The sequence below is a fragment of the Bos mutus genome, chromosome 20 (assembly GCF_027580195.1).
Source record: "Bos mutus isolate GX-2022 chromosome 20, NWIPB_WYAK_1.1, whole genome shotgun sequence".
Classification (NCBI taxonomy): domain Eukaryota; kingdom Metazoa; phylum Chordata; class Mammalia; order Artiodactyla; family Bovidae; genus Bos; species Bos mutus.
Window position 1 is genome coordinate 20,346,816 of NC_091636.1, and position 13,784 is coordinate 20,360,599.

Below are 13,784 nucleotides of genomic sequence, written 5' to 3' on the forward strand. Positions count from 1 at the left end.
AATAATGATAATAGGTATTCCGTAGAAAAAATCCTTGTGGTAGTTTACACACATTGTCAGCAGTCCTGCAGGATAGGTGAATCCCTTTTTAAAGGTGAGAAAGGGCTTCCCTGGTGGCTCAGGGGTAAAGAGTTCACCTGCAGTGCAGGAGACATGGGTTTGATCCCTGGGTCAAGAAGATCCCCTTGGAGGAGGAAATGACAACCTACTTCATTATTCTTGCCTGGGAAATACCATGGACAGAGAGGAGCTTGGTGGGCTACAGTCCATGGGGTTGTGGAGTCAGACATGACTAAGCAACTAAGCAGTAACATAGACGAGAAAATCAAGACTGTTACTTGCCTAAGGTTATTTAATAGAACATCTTATTTTAGAAAGGTCTAACCCTAAAATTCTGCCTGTGTTACCCTGCATATTCTATTGCCTCTGGCTTTCTCACACTGGGTACATTTTGCCTTAGGCAAAAAATGTGTTACTTAAATAGCCAAAAATTTTTTTCCCATTAATTGGATTGTTTTGAATACACAAAGACCCTTCAATTATGAGGAATCCCATGGGACATTGTAAAACAATCTCTTTGTAAAAGTATATACTCTCTGATTGACCATTTTAAAATTTTTATATTTTTATTTAGATTTTTAATGAAGGTTTTACTTCAAACAGGATGATGTAACTGTAAATGTTAACAATTATGATACTGATAACATTAAAAAATTTTTTTTCATTTATTATTTATTCATTTATTTATTTTGGTAATGCTCAGGCCAGTTTAATAAATCACATTTGGAATTGGAAACATTTAGGTTACATGATAGGCTAGAGATTGTATACATTTTTAAATCACAAATTATATATTACTTACTATTCTGTTTACTGTGTTTACTTAAATATATTTTTACTAAGAAAGTCTTGTTTAGGCTGAATTGTAATCATCTTAGGTCAGTGATCCCTGGATGAGCAGCTTCAGCACCACCTAGGATGATGGGTGGGGCCCAGCATCTGTGTTATAACAAGTCTTGTAGGTGACTCTGACGCACATGCCAGTTTGAGACCCACCAGACAATATGTTGCATCTACCAAGAGTGTAAGAGAGTTTGTGCTTTCTTTCACCTAAGAGATGCTTCTTGAGTGTTTTGTCCAGGACAGTCCTCTGTGACAAGGGTGCTGCAGAACTCTGCTGCCTCAGATGACGTCACTCTGCTTCCGGCTTAATTCAGTACGAGAGAGAGGTGAACTCTTAGAAACAGGCTTTCATTAAAAGTCGAAGGGTCAAGCCAGAGTTCTAGGTTGTGGGTAGAGGAATTGACTACAGAGGCCTGCATTCTCCCTTCTGGGGCCTGAGCACACTTTTCTCCTTACTCTTGGCTCTGTTAAACAGTTCATTTCCAGAGTTTGTACTTCACCTCAGCTCCTAAACCAAGTAGCCAAGCATTTCTAAAGGTTGTTTTGCTGTAAAATACAACAGGAAACAGGTAAAACGATCTTCTGTCCCTTTCCCCCTTTAGGGGGAAGTAAGACAAAATTGTGTAAAAGTGCTTGGAGTAGGTGTTTGGACACCAAAGGACTCTACAAACTTAATGTGCACTTTAGAGGTGGGGGACCCAGGTGAGAGGCCACGGGAGGAGGAGAAAGAGGGCGGGGGGCACTGAGTTGTAGGGGCAGCATTGGCGGCTGTACTGATGGGGCCTGAATGATCTGGCCTTGAAGAAAGCTGCAAGTCTGGAGCTGCTTTGCTTGTATTAGAGAAGATAGGCATTAGAGAAAGTAGAATTTAAAACTTGGGGCAGATGATTTAAATTCCTAAGAACTTTGTGGCTTTATAGTTGTACGTATATCTCACATTCTACCTAATTCATTTATCAGCCCCCTCCCCTGGTTGCCCACCCAGAATGTGGGGCTGGGCAGTGGTTGGTTCCCTCAAGTATGCATGTTAAAATACAGAATTATCACTTGATGGTAATGTGGGGCCTTTGTGTACTTCAAGTTTGGGGGTGACACGGAGTGCTCATGACAGATGGCTAAATTAGTGGATAAGTGTCTTTTTTTCAGGAAAAATATTAAATAACTGTGTAATGCCATTCATATCTAATACAGTTATTCTGATCATATGGATCCTTGTATGAAGTGTTGCAAGACTCTACGTTAACGAGAAAACAAAACCAATATTGAGCAGAATGCCTCTGGGAACTCTTGATTGGGCCCATCTAGTGCATGCTCCGTAAATTTTTATGTTGTTTATATGGTGTGCTGTGGTTTACAGTCTGGTCTTTGCATTAATTTGCCATTGTCTTTCTCAAATATTAATGAAGTGTAGGAGCGATTCTACTCCAAATAGGCATTTTTAAGATGGACTTCACAAAATAAAGCTTTTCCTTTAAAAAATATTTTTTCTGAAAGACGGAAATCACTTCATTAGCAATTGCCAGCAAAATCTCCTAATGTCTTTCCATAAGCTGTTTAAGCTTTAGTATTAGAAATTAAGGCTAGAGGATTTAATTAGCCAGCTCACAGGATGCAGTCTCTTTAATTTAGGATTTCCCTTTGAGAAAATTATGTAGTTAAGAAAGGATATCATATTTTAGACAAGTTGGTTTTGGGCCCTTAATGTGTCTATATTGTGATCTGGAAATTATGCTTCATGTGAATTGAAACTTTTTGTTTCTAAAATTGATAACTGCAGCATGGCATGTTGGATTGTGTGCAGTAGTTCTCGGAGTTAGGAAAGTAAAAATTGGGTTTTGTGGGGGCAATGATTAACTCATATATTTTACTAGGGACACATAATCAGGTATTATTTACTATACATTTAGCCAATGCACTGGGTTTTAGTTAACCAATGAATACTTTGTTATGGGAGTGTTAAATGTTAACACTTGCATTTTTAGATTTAGCTTTAAAAATTTAGAAGAAACCTCGTACAACCCTTGCCATCCTTTCAGCCATAACATTAACTTGCTTTGGTTTCTGCCTTTAATTTCCCCAGGGGTTCTTTTTATTTAGGAAAAGGGTGAAAGATGTATTTGTGTAAGTACTACACCAGTGCTTCTGTTAAATTCTTTTTCAACAAAGAATTTGTTACTTGAGCACCTCATGCACAGAGTGCATATTTTTCTGAAAAGAATGTGCCCTGAAAGCAGCAGTTTTTAGTATATATTTATTTCATGTCTACCAGTTTATTTTAGCTTAGATATTTTCTAACGCTTTCAGTCTGTAACCATTTTTCAGTTAACCAAGAGCATACACATATATGCACAAAATGGCCAACCTTTAGAAATTATTTTTGTATTTTAAACCAGTTGTCTCTCCAGTCTGTGATATCAGGGGCCTCTCCTTGTCCCTTTTAAAATGCAACTAAAATATTGACTTAGATACAGAAAATCAGCTTTCAGGGAAGGATATTTTTAGAGTATCAATGAAGAATTTAGTATTTACTTTCTAGAAATGTTAATGCTCATTAACGTGAAATTAATGCAGGCAGTTCGTGTGTTCATATGTGAGAAATTTGCCCCTTAAGGATTTTTATGTTGTCATATAAACCATTGACCTACAGAAAGGTCAAGTGCAAAAATGAAGTTTTGGCGTAGTGGACTCCCCTGAAGGCCTCTCGGGTACTTGTGGGTATCCCTGGACTGTGTTTTAAGAATCATTGCATTGTAATATTTTTGAAGTATCTATCTATGGTTACTTGAAAGAAGTCTCTCCCCTAAAATTCTCTAGTTCTCTGTGTATGAAAGTAAGACTCTTTCATGCTTATTTTCCAAGGTACTTCAAGAGTGAGACTCCACCTTCCCCAAAGATTCCAGTAGCTGTGGAGGGAAAAAAGTGTTATGGATGAAGGGAATGTATCCAGCACCCCTCCCCTTTTTTTCTCCAGCTGGGAAGAGAAGGAAAGGGAAGTAAAATTTAATGAGCACTTTTACTGTGTGCCAGGTGCTTTACATATGTTATTTCATTTTAATCCCCCAAACAACCCTAGGAGGTATTTCTAGCCACATTTTGTTCAAAATAGAGCAAGTCTCAGAAAGGTTAAACAGCATGCTCAGATCACACAGCTTTTAAGTGGACAGAACCTGATCCAAATCAGAGTTTTACCAAGGCCTGTACATCACTGTGGGCTTCCCAGGTAGAGCTAGTGGTAAAGAACCCACCTGCCAATGCAGGAGACATAAGACGTGTAGGTTCGATCCCTGGGTTGGGAAGATTCCCTTAAGGAGGCCGTCGCAACCCACTCCAATATTCTTGCCTGGAGACTCCCACGGACAGAAGAGCTTGGTGGGCTACAGTCCTTGGGGTCACAAAGAGTCAGATACGACTGAAGCAACTTAGCGCACACACACACAGCACTGCGCTTTGGTTTAGTTCCTGCAGATTGAGGATGTGAATACTAAAGTTAGATTGGGCTCTGTGGTGGCATGATGACCAGACAGTTTGGCTGCCTGTGAGGTTTGCTGTTAATGGGATTAGCTGTCTTTGACAGATTATATTTTATAAAGTCAAATATATTTATTAAAAAAGATTTGCATAATTTCTTCAGTTATAGTTATTTGAAAATAAAAGTTAATTATCCATGGTTTACTATAGAGCACAGGATTACCCCCTTTTGTATCCTCAGTTCTGGCATATAGAACAGCTGACTATCCCAGTAGGAGATTTTCACATCTACAGTCTTGAGGCAGCTTGTTATCTGGGATTGTCAGAATTCCAGAAAGGCAAAATCCGTTCTCAAGAACATTGCTTTGTTTCAAGTTACCCAGTACCTAATGGATAAGACCACTGTGGGGTGGGGTGGAGAGGGTGGGGGAGAATGTCTTATAGGGACATCTCTAAGAATCTCTGAGGGAGGAATATTCTCCTTGCTTCTCCTGTGGGAGCTCTGGTATGATTTAGCACTTGGAGAAAGTGTGTTGGTAGAATTCCCAAGTTTTCTCGAGCCCTGAAGTAAGGCTTGATGGAACCTCCTACATATTGGTTCAGTATTATACCTGCTGTCCCCTGTGTAATTTTCATGTATCCATCCCAGCCTCAAAGTGAGGAGGGGAAACCCCAAATAGGCCTCTGAGCATTAAATAATTGCCACAAAGCAAGTCAAATTAGAGGTGCAGCTGACCTGAGGGGAATGAATTTTCTTTGAAAGAGAATAGCTGTAGGAGAGAGGAGTCATTGTGATAGCTGATAGTAGAGGAAAAAATGAGAGCTCACTTAAAAGTCCTGCCACCTGCAGTTGTCTGTCCAGGCGGTGCTGTCCCTTTCACGTGGTAACACCCCAAATGGTCAGCTGACTGGGGTGGCAAGGTAAAACCTGTACCATGTAGAAATACTTAAAAAAAAATGGTTAGAATTTTGAAAAGGAGTTTGGATACTTGAAAGATAATCTAGAATTACTTAGAAAGTGAACATTCATGAAGCACCTCAATCCTGATGATACTACATTAATGAAGTGTACTTTATAAGACATGAATGTGTTTATTTGTGTCCTCACACATCTCTTGAATTGTTTTGGAGGTCGCAATATTTTATAGTTTGCTTTTTAAAATATTTTATGAGAGTAGTAAATATTTGACATAATGAAATTGGATAATACGTGGGGTTTTTCTCCTAGCATAATTGTACAATATCAGGGTTTGCTGTACCTCTGACTTATACAGCTACATGAGTAAAGAAAAGTTGGTTTTGCAAAACTATTTGAGAGCTTCATCAGTTTTGCTAAGGGCCTCTTCTTTGATAGTTAAATTAATCTGTTCTGAAGCACCTGTCAAACTATAGCCTTTCAGACTGTTTAAATACTAACTAGTATAACTCGTTTGGATCCTCAGTTGTCTTGGCTTTGCCTGTGGTAGGAGAAATTCTTCAGGATCACTTTTGCAGAGGGACTAAAGCGCTGACTTGGTGGATAAGGAGAAATAAAGGAGTGTTAAACTGAGAGAGCGGAGAAGGCAATGGCACCCTTCTCCAGTACTCTTGCCTGGAAAATCCCAAGGACGGAGGAGCCTGTTGGGCTGCAGTCCATGGGTTCGCTAAGAGTCGGACACGACTGAGTGACTTCACTTTCACTTTTCACTTTCCTGCATTGGAGAAGGAACTGGCAACCCACTCCATTGTTCTTGCCTGGAGAATCCTTGGGACGGGGGAGCTTGGTGGGCTGCTGTCTATGGGGTTGCACAGAGTCGGACATGACTGAAGCAACTTAGCAGCAGCAGTAGCAAACTGAGAGAGTTTGACTTTATAAATGGTTAGTTTATGAAAACTATCTTTCTGTAGTGACAACTAGTTTCTTTTGTACACATATGTATGTGATAGGTGGAAAACAGAGATCCTTTGCACTAGATATACAGAATATACTTGGAAACTTTCTAGACTCTCTTATAACCTGTTGTTTTTGGGTTTTTTTCTATTTTGTCTTAATCTATGCCTGTGCCATGCATGATCTTCTAATTATTGTAAATTCTTAGTGCACTGATACATAAAAAAGCAAGACTGCTCTTATTATTATTTCTGAAATTTTCCTCGGTGTTTACTTTTTTGTGTGATTATTTTTTCTCATGGGAAAATACATTAAAATTTTTTAAAAATATGATCACATATGCTATGTAGCTTTACTTTGTGGTTTTCAAAAAAAACTTAAATCTTTTTTGCCTGTGCAGGGCCTTTGTTTTGCACGGGCTTTCTCTGGTTGCGGCGAGCAGGGGTTACGCTTCCATTATGGTGCCCAGGCTTCTCGTTGTGAGGGCTTCTCGTTGCAGAGCACAGACTAGGCATGTGGGCTCAGTAGTTACGGCTCCCAGGCTCTAGAGCATGGGCTCAGTAGTTGGGGCTCTCGGGCTTTCTTCGAGGTATGTGGAATCTTCCCAGATCAGGGATCAAACCTGTGTCTCCCGCATTGGCAGGCGGATTCTTTACCACTGAGCCACCAGGGAAGCCCCCACAAAAACTTCTTGACCAAAAGAGTTATAACAGGAAACTGGAATATCCGTTTGGAAACAGGGATGAGCTTTGTGGGAAGAAAACCAAGGATTACCGTATTACAGTTATCAGATTTCCTTATTACAAAGCAATGATAGTGATTTGATTTTTGGAAATACACCTTTTAAATTGATAATTTGGTTAAAAAAATTATAGCACTTTTCTGTCTCCACTTTGTTGCTGAATATGAATTATCAAGATGAAGTTATACGACTCTGAAAGATTTCTTATAAGTTGAATAATGTTTTTCCCAACTCCCTGGCCTAAAGGAAGCCCTCCCTTGAAGGTGATAATAAGTAGGGTTCAGATGCCCCACATGTGCACTTTAGGCATCATCAGACTGTCATTGCCCTGTCACGTCTCTGCAGCTCCAAATGCAGCCCCCCCTCCCAGAGTTCCCACTGGGAGAGAATGAAGAAATAGTGGCCTGCTAGATAAGTTTAATTCAAGTAGCATAGATAGTGGAAGGCTGAGAGAAGCTTCATTACATTTGTAACATTCAGGTTTCTGTCAAGTACTTAATCCTGAGGTAAATGTGGCCTGTGTTTCTAAAGGGATTCCCCTTAAAGTTTATCGTGACTTTCAGAGAGGGTAGATGGAACTGAATGGTGTGCCAAAAGGAATTCAGGATAGCTCCCCATATTTAGGGGAAAGGAGTGAGGGCAATTTATGCCCTAACCAAACAGGACAGGACTGACTGACTGCAGCCAGTGGCAGCGGGAGACAGTTTCCAGTTGGCTGTGAGCTGCAGATAAAGCTATCCATGAGGAATTGCTGCTCGTGTGGCTTGAGTGTCTCATTGCTGGATCCTTCGAATCAGTGCTCTGAAGCCGTTGGTCATGAGGTTGTAGAGAATTCCTTTGTGGTTCTAAGTTGAAGCTATACAGCGTGGGTCCCTTGCCGCTTTGTGATTTTGTGCACCCGTATGTGCAAATGAGCATGTTTGTACCATCTTTACTCTGTGTGATGAGCTTTCCTGATAGCTCAGTTGGTAAAGGATTTGCCTGCAATGCAGGAGACCTGGGTTTGATCCCTAGGTTGGGAAGATCTCCTGGAGAAGGGAAAGGCTACCCACTCTGGTATTCTTGGCTGGAGAATTCCATGGACTCTATAGTCCATGGGGTCACAAAGAGTTGGACACAACTGAGCGACTTTCACCTTCACTTGCTCTGTGATAGGAAAGAAAACCATCATTGTGAGCTACTTCAGCGATGGTGTTGGTTTCAGGTTTTGGTGGGCTTTGCCGTTCCCCAGAGACACTGCTATATTGGGGCTGCCTGGAATAAAGGTGGAAGGAAGGGGAGGAGTTTGTTGAGAAGAAAGCTGAAATGACCTACTCTATTTTTAAAAATTGTTTAAAAAACGGTGGGATGGTGAGGGAGAAAACTACTTGATTTTGGTCAAGTAGGAAAGTGAAAGTGTTAGTCACTCAGTCGTGGCTGACTCTTTACAACCCCATGGACTGTAGCCCTCCAGGCTCCTCTGTCCATGGGATTTCCCAGGCAAAACTATTGGAGTGGGTAGCCATCCCCTTCTCCAGAGGCTCTTCCTAACTAAGGGATTGAACCGGGATCTCCTGCATTGCACGCAGATTCTTTACCGTCTGAGCCACTATACCACAGATTTAAAATAGTGTAATGATGGCTTATTGAAGCTGTGATCTTGGTATAGTTTTGAAGTGGTATATGTATATACATATATATAGGTGTGATGGTGGTATACTGCAGTAAGTGTTTTCATATGGCTGGGTAAAATACTTGAGCATGTCTGTTAAATAGCTTTTTTTTTTTTTTTTTTAACTTGTAAGGTGCTGGGGGAGGGAGGTTTGAGTGACCTGAATGTCTTTACTTGAAAATAAAAGCTGTCATATGTTTTTCTTACTGCTGTCAAGTACTACACATTTCAAAGAATTAAAATATTTTGTAGCATCTGAATGCAGAAGCTGAACTCTCTCCTCCCTTTCTTTCACATAGGTTTCCACTTGAGTGGCACAGTGACAGAACCTGCAATACAATCGGAGCCAGAAACTGTTTGCAACGTGGCCATCAGCTTTGATCGTTGCAAGATTACCTCAGTGACCTGCAGCTGTGGAAACAAGGACATATTTTATTGTGCGCATGTTGTGGCACTGTCTTTATACCGCATCCGCAAGCCAGATCAGGTCAAATTGCATCTTCCCATTTCAGAGACTCTCTTTCAAATGAATAGAGACCAACTACAAAAGTTTGTACAGTATTTGATCACAGTGCACCACACAGAAGTTTTGCCAACTGCTCAAAAATTAGCAGATGAAATTCTTTCCCAGAATTCAGAAATCAACCAAGTACATGGTGAGTATAGACAGCCATTCTATAGCTTGCTTCTTGGGATTATTGTTCATTTATAAGTTTAATTCTTCTATATAAAAGTAAGTTAAATATGAATTAGATCATCAGCATTGCCCTTAGGTAGCTGAGGGTTTAAATTCAATTTTGCATCTTAAAACATTTCTTCTGAAGTGTTCATTCTGGAGATACCAAGCCTTTTATGCTCAGAAAGATCTCTCATTTGTTAAAGCTTGGCTCTTAAACATTTATGTTTTATATTAATACAGTTTTATCAAATATTAGATATTGGCTATGGTAAACACAAATTCACCCTTGTCAGGTGTTGTCAGTAAACTGACTTGCATGTATTCAGAATTTTTTTCATTTTTTTAAAAGTGTATTTTCCAAGGCATTAAGTTTCTAATATGATACTGCATGTTAAGAAATAATTTATTTTTAGAAAAATACTAAAATTTGTTTAGACAGAGTTTAGGATATGACTATTATTGTGTATAAGAAATCTCAAAAAGTTTCTTTTAAGTATTTTATACACTGAACTTATCTGACTTATTTGTTAGCATGTGTATCAGCTGTCTACATATAGTTGAGATATGAGACCAGTTCACTCAATCCTTGACATAGAAAGTGTAAATGTTTAAGGAAAGCAATTTGAGCTCACTTCCTAAAAACTTTTAAAATTGTGAGACGTAACACAGAAAAGTGCATAAAATATATATGTGCATATTAACAAAGTGAACCAACACCCAGGCCACGAAATAGACCACATTTGGCACTTGAGAGGGTTCCACGTGTGCCCCCTTACTTTGAGTCACCAGCTCCTTTCTGTTCCTCATGGTAACCATTGCCTGATGTTTTTACGGTAATCACTTCCTTGGTGCTTTGTGTTTTAATGTTAACATCACTAAACCCTGGTTTAGTCTTACCTGATTTTAAACTTTAGGTATCTGACTTTTTTTTTTTTTTGAATTTTATTTATTTATTAATTTTTGGCTGTGCTGGGTCTTCATTGCTGCATGCAGGCTTCTTATTGCAGTGTCTTCTCTTGTGGAACACAGCCTCTAGGGCTCAGTAGTTGTGGCGCACGGGCTTAGTTGCTCCGCAACATGTGGGATCTTCCCAGATCAGAGGATCGAACCCATATTCCCTGCATTGGCAGGCAGATTCTTTACCATTGAGCCACGAGGGAAGCCCCTATCTGACTTCTTTCATTCAAAATCATGAATGATTTGGATAATCATAAACATCATCTCATGTTTATGAGATTTATTTACATTGTTTCATGTACCTTTTAGTTCATTCATTTTCATTGCTCTTAAGCAGCACTAGAAATACCAATAGAAGTGCAGTGTGAACCACATGTATAATTTAAAATATTCAAAAAGAAACAAGTAAAATTGATTTTAATAATGTTTATCTCAATATACTTGAAAAATCAGTTCATATTCATATTAGTCTAACATTCATAAATTCAACAAAAATATTTATATATTTCACTTCTTATTCACATTATTCTTTGAAAATCTGTTTTACAGTTAACCACAAGCACATCTCAGATCAAACTCTAGCCACATTGCAGGTGTTCAGTAGCCACATGGTTAGTAGCGACCTTATTGGAACAGTAGCTCTCTAGAAAGTATTCTGGGTATGAGGACACCATGATTTATATGTCCATTTCACTGTTGATGAACCTTGTTTTGAATAAAGCTGTGAACATTCTTTTGTCAGTCTCCTGGTGTCTTATGATACTTTTAATATGTCTTTTATGTCAGCGGAAAATCCACATAACCATATTTCTTCTAGCGCTCTGCATATCAGTCTCAGCTTTATTAAAGTAGCTATTACAAGGTGTATAAAGCATTTTACTTGGTAGAATCTGCCAGTGTTGAGTAACAGGATGGTAAACAACTCTGCCACAGAAGTACCCTGGACCCACCAAAAGCACATGCACTCAAGGACTCTTTAAGTTTAAGTAGGCTTCTGCTCTGTCATACCATCTGTCTCCATTGTGTTACTGTGTGAAAATTCAGGCCAGCTAACAGTCATCTCAGAGATTTCTCAGGAGCCTGTTTGTGGCTTCTTATTAAAACATTGACTGAAGGCAGAAGAATAGCATATACCATTTCTTCAAACTTTCATGCACTCCCTTTTTTTCCTTTCTTTAAAATTCATATAATCCATTTGGTCATTTAGTTCTCAAAGTTTTAGTTTAACCAGAGGTCCATACCAAGTCAGTTGTTTGTTCTGCATCTGTCTTCCTTGTTTTAAAGGATAGCAGACCCCCAAATTTCTTATCTAAAAGCTTTTAAAATCCATTTCTGCGTCAAAATAGTGAGACTAATGAAACAATCTAAGGTTGGATGTAAAAAAGTATTCACAAGACATTATATTTCTTTCAGATTTTCTAAAATTAGAAGAAAAAACTAAGGAAATATCAAGGACAGAATTCAGGTTAGCTTTAGACTGAATGTGATTTTCAGATAACCGTTGTATGAGAACAGCTCCACGAGAGCAGTGAACTTGAGCAGTTTCTCCTGCCAGCTTTCTCCACTTAATTTATCATCACATTTGCTCCTAGCCTGGAAATGGGCCAATTACACAAGCTGCCTTCCTGCTTTCCATTCTAGTGTGACAAGTGGCAAAAAAGAAGAGAGTTAGAAAGCAGGCCGTGACCTTAAGTGATGAAATGGGAAATCTGCTCCCTGGAGGGTCTTATTTTAACTGTTAGATTGATGACTTAGTAGGGGGTGGGATTTTTAAATGTTTTGCAGTTATTTGACTACATGGTCCCACCTGCCTCCAGACATCTGCACGTTAAGCATCCTCTGACTCATTTTTTAAGCAGTATTTTCTTGCATGGTTTTGAGAATGTGTTTTTTTCTTTGAGAAAAATGTTTTGAACATGAATATTAGGAAGAGTTCATTTTTCTGTAAGGAAAAGCATCACTTTTACCTAACTAGATAAATAGAGTTAGGATAGGATTTAGATTAGATTTTGTTGATAGGTATCTTAAAGAGAATGAGGTTTATCTTATCTAAATACTTTTTAAAAGAAAGCCATAATACAATTTTTAAGTAAATGCAAACTATGCTGCTAACAGTAGGTTTTTCCTTTTTCTTATGAACTTGTCCTAAAGCTTCTTAAAATTCTATTAGTTGCTTTACTTACTATTTTGAAATATTTTTTAAAGAACTTTATGCTAAGGAATTAAAAGTTTTTTCAAGTGTATTCCAGGCATATTGTTCCTGATAATTTCCTTGTAAGCTACATATTGCAAATTTATAATTGTAATAGATTGTAGATGAAGAAACCAAGGAGAATGGGTTAGTGACTTATCCAGGATCACAGACTGAGTAAAAGTACTTGAAATACAGACTTAGTTATTGTAATTGTTCAGTCCTTGTCAGTTTTTTACATTTCATTTTGGTTTCATAAAATTTTTCACATAATTTTGATTAGATTAAATCAATTATTGTGTGCTAAAAAGTGGCTGTAAGTTAGTTAATTGATGTTAATGGCCCTCCAGGGAGATTGGCAGTTGCCGTTTTGCATTGATAAGCAAAATTGTTTACCATGGTTTTATATTATAATAAAACTTTCTAGCTTCCATATCCTCCAAAAAAAGAAAAGCTATTGTTTTTTCTCAGTGTTTAGAAATTTACTGATTTCTAAATGCTAACCTGCTCTCTTGGTTAATTCATCCCAGCCGTTTTTTGGTCTTTTATGCTTCTTATTAATGTATTATAAATTAGTGAATTGTGATATCTGGACAGAACATTGAAATCTGGAGACCTAGAGTACATTATTATCTCTGCTGTATATTACCTGTTTGACCCTGGGTAAGACTCATTTCTCTCATCTTTAAAATGCTCATAATCTTCACTAGCAGCATTGGAAAAATCTTGGTCATACTTACATATGTAAAATATTAAAGAAAAGATAAGAGTTTACGTCATGTTGGGGTACCCATAAGTAGTCATAGTTAAAAAGAAGAGAAAAGAAACCTGTTGGGGGATGGATGATAACAGAGTTGGAGGTCAGCTTGCTGTCCTCTGACTCTCTGGCATATATTTCCTCTTCTACTTTTTCCTCTTTTGCTCTTCCTTTGGGGGACTTCCCTATGGGATAGTGTGTACTAGGCAGACTACGACAAAAAGGGACAGATGGAGTGTCACCTGTGGCATTGGTCTCTTCTTGGACCAGAGGGAAAGGATGTCATTTCTGTGGCCCTTTTACCCCCAGTGCTTGAGTCAGTCGCCAAAGTAGGCTAGATTCATCCCTCATTTCACTGTCGAGTGTCCAGAGGTACCATCTCAGTCAGCCAAATGTAGAAGGCGTGTACAGTTGACCTTTGAACAGTTTGGGTGTTAGAGACATCAACCATCTGTGCAGTTGAAAATCCACACGTAACTTACATAGTTAGTCCTGGGTGCCTGCAGTTCCTCTGCACTCGTGGTTCCTCGTATCCACAGTTCTTCTGTATCTGCAGTTCTGCGTCT

General features: G+C 38.7%; 1 protein-coding gene across 1 annotated transcript in view; it reads left to right on the forward strand.

Annotated features, from left to right (window-relative positions):
* The window catches only part of ZSWIM6 (zinc finger SWIM-type containing 6), a 211,751-nt gene that overhangs the window by 119,575 nt on the left and 78,392 nt on the right, over window positions 1-13,784 (forward strand). The window contains exon 2 of the mRNA XM_005900493.2: window positions 8,934-9,290. Within this exon, the coding sequence (XP_005900555.2) occupies window positions 8,934-9,290 (357 nt within the window). The remainder of the gene's footprint in view (window positions 1-8,933; window positions 9,291-13,784) is intronic.